General features: G+C 43.2%; 1 protein-coding gene across 5 annotated transcripts; it reads left to right on the top strand.

The window, feature by feature from the left end:
* The first annotated feature begins 34 nt into the window (after positions 1–34).
* LOC109857108 (neurofibromin) lies at positions 35–15,279 on the top strand. 5 transcript variants are annotated; one of them, XM_020433101.1, is made up of 25 exons: positions 35–1,108; positions 2,942–3,266; positions 3,337–3,558; positions 3,628–4,306; positions 4,392–4,638; positions 4,700–5,068; positions 5,144–5,333; positions 5,528–5,569; positions 5,661–5,734; positions 5,809–6,638; positions 6,757–7,064; positions 7,234–7,792; positions 7,869–8,420; positions 8,529–8,732; positions 8,819–10,934; positions 11,009–11,149; positions 11,240–11,498; positions 11,567–11,688; positions 11,796–11,900; positions 12,197–12,256; positions 12,427–12,635; positions 12,735–12,936; positions 13,071–13,282; positions 13,360–13,536; positions 13,705–15,279. In XM_020433101.1, exons 1-24 carry the CDS (start codon positions 1,049–1,051, stop codon positions 13,451–13,453), a joined length of 8,181 nt encoding a protein of 2,726 aa, XP_020288690.1. In that variant the 5' UTR covers positions 35–1,048; the 3' UTR covers positions 13,454–13,536; positions 13,705–15,279. The 5 variants fall into 5 exon arrangements, with proteins under 5 accessions (XP_020288690.1, XP_020288688.1, XP_020288686.1 ...); XM_020433099.1 differs by having other exon boundaries at positions 12,170–12,256; positions 13,363–13,536; XM_020433097.1 differs by having other exon boundaries at positions 12,170–12,256.
* Positions 15,280–15,601: the final 322 nt, after the last annotated feature.

Below are 15,601 nucleotides of genomic sequence, written 5' to 3'. Positions count from 1 at the left end.
AAAAAACTTTGTAGCAAACATTTCTCTTCGTGTTTTTTCCTCCTTTTTCTTGTAGTGTGTAAAAAATCTCATTCAAGGATAACTTTGATTAATTCATTAGTAAAGCAAGCGTTTCGACCTTGCCCTTTTCAACGTCTCTGATGATAAAAATGTAAAAATAAAATACTTGACTATATTTTATTCTGCCGCAATTTTGGCATGGCTCAGCCAAACGTGATCAAACGGTAAAAAAAAAAAAGACAAAAAAACATGCACACGTTGCAGCTGCAACAATCGGATCGAATTTTCGTACGTACGAGACCCACCATTGTTTCGAGTACGTATGCACAAGGCCGCATAGCACAGTTATGAATGATGCACTCGCTGGAGTAGGGGCGAGCGTGCATTGACCGAATCAGGGCTGTACAAGATCGAATTAACACCCTCTGCGAACTCTCTCAACATGTATGTCAGTTGGATACGCACAAGTAACGTACGGTAAGAGATAATACGTACCTGTTTTATATTCTTTCATTCCAATTAAGAAAAATATTTCGAGACAAACATTTGGTTCAGAGTTACATGTCGTACATTTTTTTTTTTTTTCCGGATGACGGTGTCGCTCTCGAGCAAAGTACGTCGTAAAGCAACGTCGAGAATCGGTTCTTTTCCGCGAAAAGACGAAGAAGCATTCTCTCAGCCGCTGTCCAACGCTGTTGTCGATCGACCGGTCAGAGCGAAAAGAACAGCCGGCGCGCAGAAGGGGAAAGTCTTTCCCCTTTCGCGGAACCGACTCATTGCTCTGCAGTGTACCACATGTGCATGAGACCAGATGATTGGCGCGCCCCGATGAGGCGCGTTCTCAAACGCGTCCTGTTGTTCCCGCTGCTTCATCGCTGTAAGTGCCCCTCCCATCGGGCGGACGAATCATGGATTTGGGGTGGTGGTCGGGTCGGTGGGTCAGTCCAAGTCAGTCGACGTTCACAAGTGACGACGTAAGGTTGATACCAGGCGACACTGGGCGTTTCGTGGTATGTGGTAACGGCCTGTCAGTGAACCTCGGTCGAAGATGGGGACACAGAAACCCGGAGAATGGGCGAGTTTGGTGCTCACCCGTTTCGAGGATCAGGTGCGCAATTAGAACAGATTGCACCACAAACGAACGTTTTTTTCAATCCTTCTCTTTGCTTTCCGAATTCTATGCCAAGCTTTTCCTTTTTTTTAGTTTCTCGTCGTTCTTTTCTTCTTCGTTCGAGCATCGTCTTCCAGTTGCGCGCGGAGTCTTCTCCCCCGGCTGTCACGACGATACACGTCGTACGCACGATCTCTCTTTGTGTCACGTACTTGCCGCGGTTTCGATATGGTCCCGTCAAATTCTCCCAACAGATTCGCGGATCTCTCGTTCTCCAAGTATCGAAAACTCGTCTGTCCGTTTTCTCGACGATCGCGCAAGGGGGTAGGTCTCGCGCGATTTATTGTCCCAAGTGTAACAGCTTTTTATTAAAAACTGACGAGAACGGATATGCGACTAACAGCCGGTTTTGTCGGGCTGGTCACCTCTGATCTGTAATATGTGTCAAACTTCACACGAGTGTTTATAGATAGACCGTCTCTTTATTCGCTTGAGAAAAGACGTTTCGAGTAAATTTACACTGAAAATTTATCAGAGATTTACTTGCGTTTTCTCAATTACTCCGAAATCGCTAACTTCGAGCCGCTGATGACACGTCGCGGAAGATCGAGAAATTCCCGTGGAATCTTCCGACGTTACATTAACGTCAATTGATATACAATTAAGACATCGGTTGAAGTCGTACATAGTCTTTTTCTTCTTATCCCGCTCGCGTTGTCGATATTCCGACTCTAACGTTGCCAACGCACGGATGAAAGAATCGACCCGTACGTCTCCGAGTTCCAATTAAATGTGCACGCGCGTACGCGCGTTTCTTTCTTTCTTTTTCTTTTTTCTTTTTTTTTTTTTCATTTTTCTCCAAAAGTCTCGAACACCAACGTGTCGATGACGTGGGAGATCGCCGATTGATACGTTGTCGTTCCTGCCCTCTCCGACTCGTTCATTCACGAAAAGATGCATTCTTGCAAAGATGGCCCCTGCTCTCTCCCAGCCCCTCTCTCCCCATGCGATTTGACCTTCACCCCCTCTGCTGCTATCCTAGTCAACCATTCCGTGAGAGCAACTCAATCAAAGGTGTACATATGTACACAGTAACGTATGTACAATACAGCATTAGGGGTGTAAAATGTCGATACTTAATTTTCTCTGTTGGAAAATTACGAAGATTCTGTTTCTCGACGCTCCCGAGTAGGCGCTTCCGGTTCCGCTGAATATTCGAATTGTGCGTCAGAAGTGCGAAGCTGTTGTTGTTTTGTTTCGCTTCTAGGTAAAATAGAATTGTTTTTGGACCTCATTAATGTGGTATTGAAATTCAATTAATAAATTTATAGACTCCTGTAAAATCTTTGAAAACAGAGTTCGCTTTTGTGTTCATCGAATATATTCTCCGGAAAAAATATGTGAAACTTACTTACGCGAATTTATTATCTCGCGAAAAATCGCGTGGATTTATTTCCTTTTGTTTCCGTCGTATCTTCTCTTTTTCACGCTCTCTTCCCGCGCCGCCACCTCGCTCGCCATATTCATGAATGAAAGCTGCACGTTCTCTTTACGCGCGGCTTCCCCTGCCCGTGTGTGCAGTCGCATACAAAGGGAAATATAACCGAAATCGATCGCGCCGCGCGCACTGATGTATTTCCTCAATGTCGCGGCAATTTGTCGCCGCTATTATTTCGCAAGCACGCTAATTTTTTGCACCTCCCCTTTCCTTCCTCTTTTGTCCGCGTTCTCTTCGGAAAGGGTTTGTCTTTAATTTGAAAGAGCGCCCGTCGTCGTTCCTCGCTTGATTTACAGCAACCTGTTTTGATTCTCGGCAATATTGTTGCGCAGCTGCCATGTCGTTCCGGTCCCGACAGCCCGCAGTCTCGTATGAACGAGAAGAGGAGCGAGAAATGCCTGATCGAGATCTCCCGTTACCGATTCTCTCTCGTGATATCGGGCCTCACAAAGATGCTGCAGCGCGTCAACGAGGCGACGCCGAACTCGAGCGGTCAGCGACCGTTTCTCCACGCCATGGATCAGGACCGGCAAGAGTCCATCATCATCGTGCTGGACACGCTGGAGAAGTGCTTGGCGAACACGCCGAAAGACACGACCAAGTTCGAGGAGGCAATGAACGTGAAGTTACTGCTTCGGGAAATATGCCAGTTCATATGTAGGTTTTGTATAGATGTGTTTTTTTAAAGTTCAAATTGTCTTACAAATAGGTGTAAATTTTTTTCCAGGCATACCTTACGACAGTAGTTTGCAGACCAAGATGATAAAGGATCTGGCGAGCAAGGTGCTGTTTGCTCTGAGTGTAAACTTCTTCAACGCGGTCTTCAATCGGATCTCGGCCAGGCTTCAGGAGTTGTCCAGCAGCGGTGAAGAGAATCCAGATTGCAGCGACATCGAGCTAATGCAGCACATTAACGTCGATGTCCAGAAACTGACCAGGCTCTTGAACGGTAAGGAGATGAATATTAACAGGAGCGCTCTATGTATATTGTTTTCATTCGTATTCGTTATCGCTGCAGAAACGATACAGAAGGTTCGACAGTTGAAAAAGATAGCGTACCTCGTTCTCATGAATTCCTTGGAGAAGGCGATCTGGAATTGGATGGACACTCATCCGCAGGAGTTTGCCGATCTGCAGAAGCAACCGAACGAGGACGTCAGCAAAGCCTGCGAGGAGCTGTTCGACATTCTCGACACTTTCGTCGACAAGAAGAGTCGAGCCGCAACTGTATGGCCGTTGCAGATGATGCTCCTTGTACTCTCGCCCAGGGTGCTGAACGAGATTGTGAAGGCCGAATCCGGACCGCCCGGATCGCCGCGCTACTCGAAAAAGAAGCAATTCATCGATAGCGTGAAGCGCAACATGAAGATGCACGGTAGCTCATCCAGCCGGCAGCTGACCGAGGCGGCTGTAATCACATGTAGCAAACTTACGAAGGCAGCCACGTACGTCAACACCGCGGACTTCAACAGCAGCGTTGTTCTTACATTGGCGCAACAAGTGACCGACGATCTTATGATGCTGCTCTTCAATCCTTCGAAATCAAGGGGTCAAAATTACATCGCACAAGACGTCGACTTGATGATAGACTCCTTGGTTAGCTGTTACCGTATCAATCCGAGCAACAACGAGGTGTTCCGATTCTGTCTGAACGGCAATTACTTGTATCAATTTGTCGTAGTCAGCTCGCTGTACAAGTAAGTGCGAGAAAATACTGTGATACCGTTCTAAAAGATTACCTTGAGAGTTTCGCTGATCGATTGGTTCAACGTCACATTTCAGGATCTTCACTCAGCCGAGACTGCCGTGGTGGCCGGAGATCAATTTAATGTATTCGTACGGCACGGAACTGAGACACATGTTCACCGACACTCTGAACAAAGTGATGCAAAATTACACGGGAAACACGCAAACGTTACGTATGATTCACACTTTTACGTTCAAGTCCAAGGAAGAAATGACCAACTCCAGAAATCTGTTACTGATGATGGTGCGACTGATCCACGTAGACCCAATGTTGATGTTGCATGTAAGTTTACGGATACGTATAGGATAATACCCGAAACCTACACTAATTAAGCGTTTTATAGAATGACGGCACTGCCAGTCACGAAAAGTCCAGTTTAGAACTAATCAGTGGACTCGTCTCGTTAGTCCATCATTCTACCATGTCGGACATCGCCTACGAAGCGATGGAGGCTTTGCTGGTTCTGCATCAGCCAGAAAAGATCAAAGCGTGGAATATGGAAGCGCCCCTGATTACGTTCTGGGACATTAATTCGCAAGTTATTCTCTCGATCTCATTAAAATTGATTCAACGTGGTGCCAATTACACAAGCATATTTAAGTGGTTTCGCGAGATACTGATCTGTAGAAATGCCTTTCTCTCTCAGTACAAAGATAACGCGAATGTAGGCAGCCAAATCGCGATCAGCAAGGAGGCACACATTAAACTAGAGGTAGGTGGTACATACTGCGTGTTGCAAAATTGTACACAACTTTGTTAAAATTAATTTGCGAAACTCATTATGCAGATCGTTTGCCTAATGTATTTGTGGAGCACGGATCTTGAGGCTGTTTTAATATCAATGTCTTGCTTCGCGTTGTTATGCGAGGAAGCCGAAATTCTCTGCGGAAGCGACGAAGTGGCAGCTGTGACCTGCCTGCTTCCAAATTATCAAGTGTATTTGGAACTGGCGCAAGCATCGACAGCGTTAATCTCTGGTGATTGTTTATTATTGTTTCATGACTTACTCTTCATGTCAATCAAATCAAATTTATGAGAACATTGAATAAGACAGAAAAAAAGTTCTCTTGTAAATTCAAAGATTTATTTACAAAAATACTCAGTTTTCCTCGCTTTAATGAAACTCTTATTCGTCTGTAATAGAGTATTAAAGAACTTGTTGTCCTAATAGCCTACGGGGAGAGTAGATTGCATTATCAGGAACATAGCGACGGTGAGTCATTAACTTTTATATCGCGTGCATATGGACAGGTAGTTCTTCAAGAAAGTGAGTATTACGTAATGACTCGATTTTTATATTTTAGGACGCGCTTCGATGCAGAAGAAAATATTGTTTCTATTAAGAAAAATAGAACATTGCGTGAACGGCGTTCAGCCGGTACGTATTTTTATGTTATACAAAATGTAATACGAATTAAAATCACAAAAAATATTTTTTTGTTTCGTACTCAGGCATGGGAAGAAACATTTAAAAGTTGGGAACTGATCTCTCGACAATTGTCCTTAAATTATCCTAAAACCAAGACTGAAGACGCGCAAGCGGAATCGTTTTGTCGTACGGTCAGTAACGTGAAGCGAAAAGCGGCTCACCAGAATTCGGAGCACGATGTGGAAGAGCAAATTAACGAGTGGGCCAATATGACGGGATTTCTTTGCGCTCTAGGCGGAGTGTGCTTTTCGCGTCATTCACCGAGCAAGATCGATCCCGGCCCGACGTCCGTCTCGACAAATTGTAATCAAGAAGCGCACAATTGCCAAGTGACACAGTTCGTCTCCACTCTATTGCGACTGTTAAATTGCAACAATGAAAAATTCGGCAGCCAAATACAGAAATACGTGAAAGAGACGGTCGGACATGAAATGAGTCCCGCGCTGTATCCGATATTGTTTGACCAGATCAGAAATATAATCGAAAAGTTCTTCGATTCTCGTGGACAAGTGATAATATCGGACCTGAACACCCAATTTATAGAACACACTATATTCATAATGCACAATATTCTGGATCCAAAAACGGATCAACCGTCGGAGTATCTTGGGAAGACCAGCATAGAAGCCATGATGTTGGCGATTGTTAGATACGTCAGACACCTAGACATGATGGTGCATTCGATATGTATTAAGACGAGATTGTGCCAACTGGTCGAGACTATGATGAGAAGACGTGATGACTTGGCGTTCAGACAAGAACTGAAATTTCGCAACAAACTAGTGGAATATCTGACCGATTGGGTGATGTGGGAGCCGCTTTTGTCGTCAACAAGTGATATTACTTATACCAGGTAAAACTATTATTTCACACATTTGAGAGTCTCTTTGTTTATTTTAAACAAAGAAAGAGAAGAGTTATTGTATCAAATTCGAAAATGTAGTATCCAATTTCGATATTTTGTTTTGCAGAGATTTGGATCAAGCTTGCATGGAAGCAGTAGGAGCATTGTTGCGTGGGCTTCCTCTTCAGCCCGAAGACTCCGATTGCCCTGACATGATGGAGGCAAAGTCTGAATTGTTCTCCAAGTATTTCATGCTTTTCATGAATTTATTGAATTATTGCAAGGAACCGACGCTGACGAAGAACGAGGATGTTATACCCGGACAATCGCCCACTTTAGCGACCAGCAAGTTAGCCACTTTGCGCGACACCACCATTCAAGCCATGAGTAATCTTCTCAGTGCTAACATAGATAGCGGTTTGAGGCACTCGATACGTAAGTAAAGATATCAAATTTGTGTTTGTACGATTAACACACCGAAGCTTTCCGGAGAAACATCTTTATCTCAATTTGCTTTATTTATCTTTTAATAATCTGTCCAGTTGTTGACACACGTGACTAAACAGTATTATCTTTTTTATTAAATTTTTCTCTTTGTATTTAGACTTAGGCTACAAGGCAGATCTCAAAACGCGAGCCGCGTTTATGGAAGTGCTGACTAAAACCCTTAAGCAAGGGACAGAGTTTGACACTCTCGCTGAGACCGCCCTTGCTGACAGATACGAACAATTGGTCGATCTCATCACGATAATGACCGAGAAAGGCGATTTGCCTATTGCTATGGCACTAGCTAATGTAGTGACGAACGAAATGGACGAGCTGGCGCGTGTCTTCGTGACGATATTCGATGCGAAGAACTTACTGACACCTCTGTTGTGGAATTTTCTCTACCGCGAGGTCGAAGTGACCGATTGCATACAAACGGTTCTTCGTGGCAATACTCTGGGAAGTAAAATCATGTCTTGCTGCTTCAAAATGTTTGGCGCCAACTATTTGCAGGGTTTACTTGAGCCGTTCATTGAACCTTTGCTAGACGAGCCGTCTGTCAGTTTTGAGGTGGACAGCGCGAGGATCGAATCCGATGAAAGTATCGAACAGAATAGCGAAAACCTAATCAAACTGACGCAAAAAGTATTTGACGCCATAATATCGTCGGCAGATGTGTGAGTCGTCGTTTTCTATAATTGTAAATAAAATAAATAAATAAATAATAACGTTCCAAATATATTCTTACTTTAGGTTTCCCTCAAAATTACGTTTGATCTGTCACTGCTTGTATCAAATATTGTGCAAGAGATTCCCGCAATACTCGGGACAAATCAACTTGGTAGCTGTGGAAACGGTGATATTTTTGCGTTTCATCAATCCCGCCGTTGTCTCACCTCAAGAAATGGGAATCGTGAACAAACCAGTGCCGCAACACGTCAAACGAGGTCTCATGCTAATGTCGAAAATATTGCAGAACATCGCCAATCACGTGGAATTTAGCAAAGAGCAACACATGTTACCGTTCAACGACTTTCTGACTGCTCGTTTCGAGATTGGTCGGAAATTCTTCGAAAAAATATCGTTGACATGCGATAAAATTGAGCACAATCAGTATCCCAAGTCGTTTGTTTCGGACGCCAATGTTCTGACCTTGCACAGGCTCTTGTGGAATCATCAAGAGAAAATGAGAGATTATCTCACCAGCAGCAGAGACCACAAAGCTCTCGGAAGAACGCCTGTCGACAGATTGGCTACGTTATTGGCGTATCTTGGTCCACCCGAACATAAGCCACTATATTCCCAGTAAGTCATCGAGCAATTGCATTTTTGTTTCAATTATTCCGTCATGGTTCTATTCGCGTAACTATAATATAAGTAATTTGTATTTTAAGTAAATTTTTCATTTTTCAGCTCGGTCTTTCCGTCTTCTTACGTTCGTATGACACGATGGGCAAACAAAGACATATCGTCAAGTAATTTCGAGGATATCATGATGCAACTCAACGTGCAGGAGAGAGAAGATTTCAAAAACATTCAGAGCATGAATATTTTTTATCAAGCAGGCACCAGCAAGCGAGGCTATCCGGTATTTTACTACATCGGGCGCAGATTCAAGTACGCACGAGTCATTTTACTTGAATGACATATTCATATGTTCATTATTTTACACGAAATTAAAATGAAAATTTTGCGATTTTCAGATACGGCGAGACGAACAGCGATCTGCTGATATATCACGTGATTCTAACTCTAAAGCCGTTCTGTCGCAGTCCGTACGACGTGGTCATCGATTGCACTCACATGTGCGCAGACAATCGTTTTAGAACGGAATTCTTGCAAAAATGGTTTTACATGCTGCCCGAAACGTATTACGAAAACGTTCACGCGATTTACATATACAACTGCAACAACTGGGTGCGTGAGCACATAAAGTTTCACAATGAGATTTTGGCGCCGTTGAAGGGAAATCGAAAAATAGTCTTTCTCGACAGCCAAGAGAAGTTAAACGATGTGATCGACATCGAACAACAGAAATTACCGGGTGCGACGTTGTCGTTAGACGAAGACTTGAATCATGTCTTTACTGGTGTTCTGAAACAATACAATAACAAAGATCTCAAAGTGACCATAAAAATCGGACCGACTAGTCTGCAAGTAACTTATGTAGACAAATCCAAAGTGCTGTCGCAGTATGTTCTGTTAAACGACGTGTATTACGCGTCCGAGATACAGGACGTGACCGTGGTGGACGAAAGCCAGTTCACGGTAATTGTTTCCATCGAAGTCGGACCTTTACATTTTGCTCACAGCGACTGCGCGGAGACCATCGCTCAGGCGATATGTTACATCAAGAAACGCTGGGTGCTCTCGCAGTCAGAAACCGTGCCCACTCATGCGAAGATCAGGCCTAAGGACGTACCCGGCACTTTGCTGAATATGGCTCTGCTAAACCTGGGCAGTCCGGATCCAAATCTTCGACTTGTCGCGTACAATCTGTTGTGCGCGCTCACGACAACGTTCGATTTGAAGATACAGGGCCAACTGGTGGAGACATCCTGCATCTGCATACCGAAGAACAACACGATGTTTATTGTTCATCTAAGTGAGACACTGGCGGCGAACGATCCGCATCTCACGCTCGAGTTTCTTCGAGAGTGCATGCAGGGTTTCAAGGAGTCGACTTTTGAGCTGAAGCACCTGTGCTTGCAGTACATGACACCATGGCTGAGCAATCTCGTGCGATTTTACAAATCCCAAGACGAGGAACTGGGTGGCAAGAAGCAGAAGCAAATCATAGAAATACTGAACGATCTAATCACGCTGACCATCCAGGAAATCGATATGTATCCAAGCATGCAGGCCAAGATCTGGAACACAATCGGCAGACTGCCGGAACTGATTGACGACGTGCTCGATATATTTCTTCAACGCAGCACGCAGTACGGCCTGGGCTCGCCGATGGCCGAGATAATGGCGGACACCGCGGTCGCGGTCGCCCAGGCGTCCGCCAACGTGCAGCTGGTAACCACAAAACTGATCAACAAAGTATGCCGGATGCTCGACAAAACCTGTATGTCGCCGACGTCGCAACTCGAACAACACGTAATGTGGAGCGATATCGCGATCCTGGCGAGATATCTCTTGATGCTCTCATTTAACAACTGTCTCGACGTGGGGAAGCATCTGCCGTACATATTTCACGCGGTCACGCTACTCGTTTGCAGCGGCAGCTCGACCATGCGCGCGTCCATTCACGGTCTCATGACCAACAGCATACATTCCTTGTGCACGTGCAGTTCACCCAAGTTCTCCGAAAACACGCATCGAATATTGCGGATGAGCCTGGACGAATTCTCACTGCCGAAATCGTATCTGTTGTTCGGCATCGACAACGTGAAATCCGCTACAGCTTTTTACAATCACTCTTACTCCGCCTGCGAGAACTCCGTCAACGACAAATGGCTGGACAACAATGAGCGGGACGGGACGCAGGACAAAGAAAATCTCAACCTGTCTAATTTGGAAATCATAACCGACGCTCTTCTGGAGATAATGGAGGCTTGCATGCAGGACATTCCGAAGTGCGACTGGTTGAACATCTGGACTCTGCTGGCAAAGAACTTGGCTTTCTCGTTCAATCCGGCTCTGCAGCCGAGAGCGCTCATTGTTTTCGGATGCATTAGCAAGAGCATAACAGATCAAGACATAAGACAGCTGCTGAAGATATTGGTGAAGGCGCTCGAGAGTTTCAATGACATTTATCTCATTGAGGCTATAGTCATGTGCTTGACACGACTGCAGCCGCTTCTTAGATCCGTAAGTGTTTCATTTGTAAAAGACATTTTCAAGTCCTTCAAGTATCTGCTAATTTGCTTGTGATTTTGTCAAAGAACTCGCCAATACACAAATTCTTGTTTTGGATCGCCACGTCCGTCCTTGAGCTGGACGACATGACATTGTACGCATCCGGTCTGGCCCTTCTCGAGCAAAACTTGCACACGCTTGATTCGCTAAATACTTTCAACAACGAGGTGACATTATTAATTCTCATCAAGAGTCCGATCGATTTTCTCATTATTTTTCAATACATGTGTGAAATAATATCGCCGCTACTTTTTTAGTCATTGAAGGACGTGATGTTGTCAACGCGCAAGCCTCTGGAGTATCACTTCAAACAGCTGGATCACACTGTGGGCTTGTCCTTTGAAAAAGAATTCCACTTTGCGCTGGTCGGTCATCTTCTGAAAGGTTACAGGCACGAGTCGCCGACCACGGTCACCAGAACGATCAGAGTTCTGACTATGTTGCTGGGAATTATTGCCAAGAAATCAAAACGGGATAAATTCGAAGTGACGCCAGAAAACATTCCTTATTTAATCGGTACGATATTTTGAAAAACACTTAGTAAGCGTGTTAATAAATTTTACACGAATGTTGTTTTGTTGTAGCCTTGGTGGCTGTGTCCGAAGAAGTCCGTAGTAGGTGTCACATTCGGCATTCGATCAATAAAAGTCTGCACGATTCAGTAAGTGGTACGGATATTTTGGACACGTTAACTTCGCGCAATACGGTATGTTTCTTTCTCTTTTCTAAATGTTTTTCTACAAGTATGTATCGTAGCGGTGACTTATTTGTTACGCTGTTTCGTATTTTTATCAATCACTATTTGTCCACTAGGATATATCGGGGGTATCCACCAATCCTAGAAGACAGAAAACTTGGGACTTGCTGGACCAATCCGCTATCACCAAGGCGAAGCAACAGAAACAACAACCCGCGCAGGTATTGAACAAGAGTTTGAGCGAGCATCTCACGTTTTTGTATCTGCAACACAACTTGTTTCCGTCACACTTCTCGATCGAATCTTCTTTGTGACTAAGCAGATCTTCTATCGGCACCTTAATATCTTAACGTCGTTTTAACCCCATCATTTCTGTATTTCCCGTTTACTCTTTCTTTTATTCTCTTCTCTTTCTCTCTCTCTTTCTCATGCCTATGTCCACCCGCCCGGATTGCGCAAATTATTATGAAACTTGTATGTTACTACCAAGACTGGACGGCTTTTATTTAAATCGCAGCGATCCTTGAGCGTGCCAAGTGCAAAGGAAGACAAGACGGCGGACGACTCTCAGCAACAGGTACTCATTGTCGAGTTATACGACAATTAATTCTTGTGCTTTTTCGTGAATATGTATTTCATACTGTTTCTATTGAGAAACGTTGCAAATATTTCTCGCAATAATTTACTCAATTGTAATTTCTGAAGTAACAGAATTAACGTATATTCGCATCCTTTTGTGTTCCGTAGCAGAAAGATCGTAACGCTAGAGTGAGCGTGAGCAACGAGACCAACGTCTTGCTCGATCCGCTTGTGCTGACCGAGGACTCGACACAGACGTTGGTTATTACCATGCTTGCCACTTTAGTCAAGTACTCCACGAACGAGAACGAGACCCGGATTCTGTATGAGTACTTGGCAGAGGCGACTGTAGTTTTCCCGAAAATTTTCCCAGTTGTGTAAGTTGTGCCTTTTCTTTTTTGCAATTGTGTAAATGCAAACTACTTGTATTGGCTTAAATTTTTGCGAACCGCTGTTTGCCCTCTCTCCCCTCGTAGACACAACTTGCTTGACGCGAAGATCACCAGCGTGTTATCTTCCTGTCACGATCAAGCGATATTAAACGCGGTGCAAACTATTATACAAAACATGATATCCTGCGAAGACGCGAGTCAAAACTTGCGCGAGCTCAACTTTCAACATCGCTTGCAAACAAGCGGTTTTCGCGGTCTTTGGAGGTTTGCGGGATATTACACGAATGTAAGTTTACACGAAAAACAATTGTTTCAGATTTAGTTAAGTCGCTTGTCGATTAACTGATCGATCACTTGACGATATAATCGACACTTTTCAATGTGTATCTTTTTTACGCGCGACATTACACAATGTTACAGTCCAACTGTACGCCCGAGAGTTCCGAGTTCTTCGCGCGTTGCCTGGAAGCGATGATCGAATTGTCTCTGAAGATGCAGGAGACAGCTGTCGAGGATGAGAAACGCGGACAATCGACCAACTCCGGGCTAAAAACGAAGCCACCTACAGTCGGAATTGCTAAAGAATATTCTCGGACGTCGTCGGAAATCGATTCTTCCTCCGTTCACAGCGAGTAAGTTCTCGCGCGCGCCATTTTTCACTCGATCTCTTCCACGAAAGCAATGTGAGTCGAATATTTCTTTGTTGTAGCAGCACGCGCAGTAGACGGATCGACTCGGTCGAGCGAGGTGAAACTCGGTCCGCGAACCAGACGGAAGATAAGGGCGGAGGTACACAAATATAGCAATCAATGCACAGCACTGGCAAACAGTGCGACAAAAGCAAAACCAAACGGCAAAACAGCCGGAAGTTGAAGCGGCAAATGAGGTGCGCGTATGCTTCAAACAATGTCAAGTTGTAGATGTAGTTGACAGACTTATTAGGTATTGATCTAACAAGACAAAAAGAGAAATTGTTTTACAAACAGCTGTGTTATATAAAAACGAAGACAAGTTCACGTCTCGACTAACGTTTTACTCTTCTCTCTTACCGCAGAGCATCATCACCCGTTCCGTGTTGCATCTGCAAACTAGCCAATCAAATCAGTACAGTGCCATCTCCTTCACAATAATGAGCCTACAGAAATGAACATCATCAACGAACGTAACCCAACAACTACACTTCTGTTTCCAGTCAAGAATACGTTTGTTAGTGTGTGATCGCGACTTCGTCGATTATTTTTCACAAATTCTTTGGTGGTCTGTGAGCGCCGAAGTTCGAGCATTCGCGAATTTGCTGTTGAATCGAAATTTCGCAAGGCAATCCGGACCAGTAGTGCCTCTCGTCTCAAAGCGTCTCTTACACAACAGAGATCTCTGCTTCAAGACGAATTGATATCCAGAAAAAAAAAAACAAAAAACAGCGCGTAAATGATACGAAATACAAGCGAACACCAACTTAGCTGTTTATTATTGTCTATCATTTATTATAGTACAAAGCAAGACCAAGCTGTTATCTTCTCAAAAAACAAAAACAAAAAAAAAACATACGCACGAGACAAATTAGTAATATACAAAAGAAAAGGAAATGAGGAACGACGCGTTAATAAACATAAACTGTGATAAATAAATCGTGATGGGTAAAACGAATAATGAATATATATACTATAAATCGTATATTATAAAATTATACCCAAGATACTATTTTGACGTCTATATCGTAAAAAAAAAAAAGAAAAATAAATAAATAATCGCGCCACTTTTTATTTAGATTCTATTTATTTATATATATTTAGAGACAAAAACAAAAAAAAAGGTTTTTTGACGCCGTAGGAAGTGTAACATATGTTATTGATATGCGCAGCGATCGAAGTGTGAATTTAGGATAATTAAACGTGAAGGTGATGTGTTTCATCCGGCTATATATATATATATATATATTACAGACAGTGTAAATAGCGATGTCTCCACAGGTCTCTAAGCGAATCAACTAAAAGTCTGAGATAACCGCACATAAATGTACATAGTATGTACGTTGTAGTCGACAGAACGAGAGAACGAGTTGATTTTTTATATAAAACGTAGCGGACGATCTATTTCTAAGCTTGTACGTGTATTTAGACGATGAATTTACGTTTAAGACGCGGACGTGAAGATTCGATCTTTTCTCACATTTATGTGAAAATTACTCTATTTTCTTACGCTAAGAAAGCTCGAAATAATTTTTCATACCATTTCTCATTTTGTTGTTTATTTTCTTCATTGCGGTACGCACATGCACACTCTTTCGCGATTGATTTCTCGTCGTAAATCCCCACCGTGGCAGCGGCCATACAATGTGATAATTTTTATATATCGATAGTTTACACAGTATGTGTTGATGTATGTGTTCACAAGTTGCTAATTGCGCACTTTGACATTAACGAGCGCATTTGTAACTCTCTATCGTGTATCTCTTTTTTCTCTTACCAAAGAATTGAAAAAAAAAAAAAAAATAAGTTGCAATCTCTATGCGCGCGCGCGCAAATGTGTCACTACTTCGGCGTATTTTTTTTTCTCGCAATATTCGTGTTCCTAGAGTACGTATCATCATCGGAACTACGACAGAAACAACGGAGCTATCGGACAAAAACAAAAACAAAAAAAAAAATATCGAGTTCTAGCGTGTGTGTAACAAACAACGAGATGCATCTCATCGGACTACACTTGTGTCTGTACATATGTGTAAGATGTAGACAACAAATGCATATATATAAAATTGTAAAAAACCAAAATGTACATACATTATATGTAAGTAAACACAAAAGATGTATATTCTCGCGTGACACTCGTGTACACGAGGTAGTTTAAACGTGCGATAGTTCTGTAAATGTTAGTTTTCTGCAAAATAACGGAGAAACCCTCTCTCTCTTCTTTAAAAAAAAAAAAAAAAAAAAAAAAAAAAAAGCGAGCCG

This window comes from Pseudomyrmex gracilis, unplaced genomic scaffold (genome assembly GCF_002006095.1).
Source record: "Pseudomyrmex gracilis isolate BER0280 unplaced genomic scaffold, ASM200609v1 scaffold_143, whole genome shotgun sequence".
NCBI classification, from domain to species: Eukaryota; Metazoa; Arthropoda; class Insecta; order Hymenoptera; family Formicidae; genus Pseudomyrmex; species Pseudomyrmex gracilis.
The sequence above is the reverse complement of the archived record's forward strand: the minus strand, read 5'-3'. Positions and strand labels throughout refer to the sequence as shown.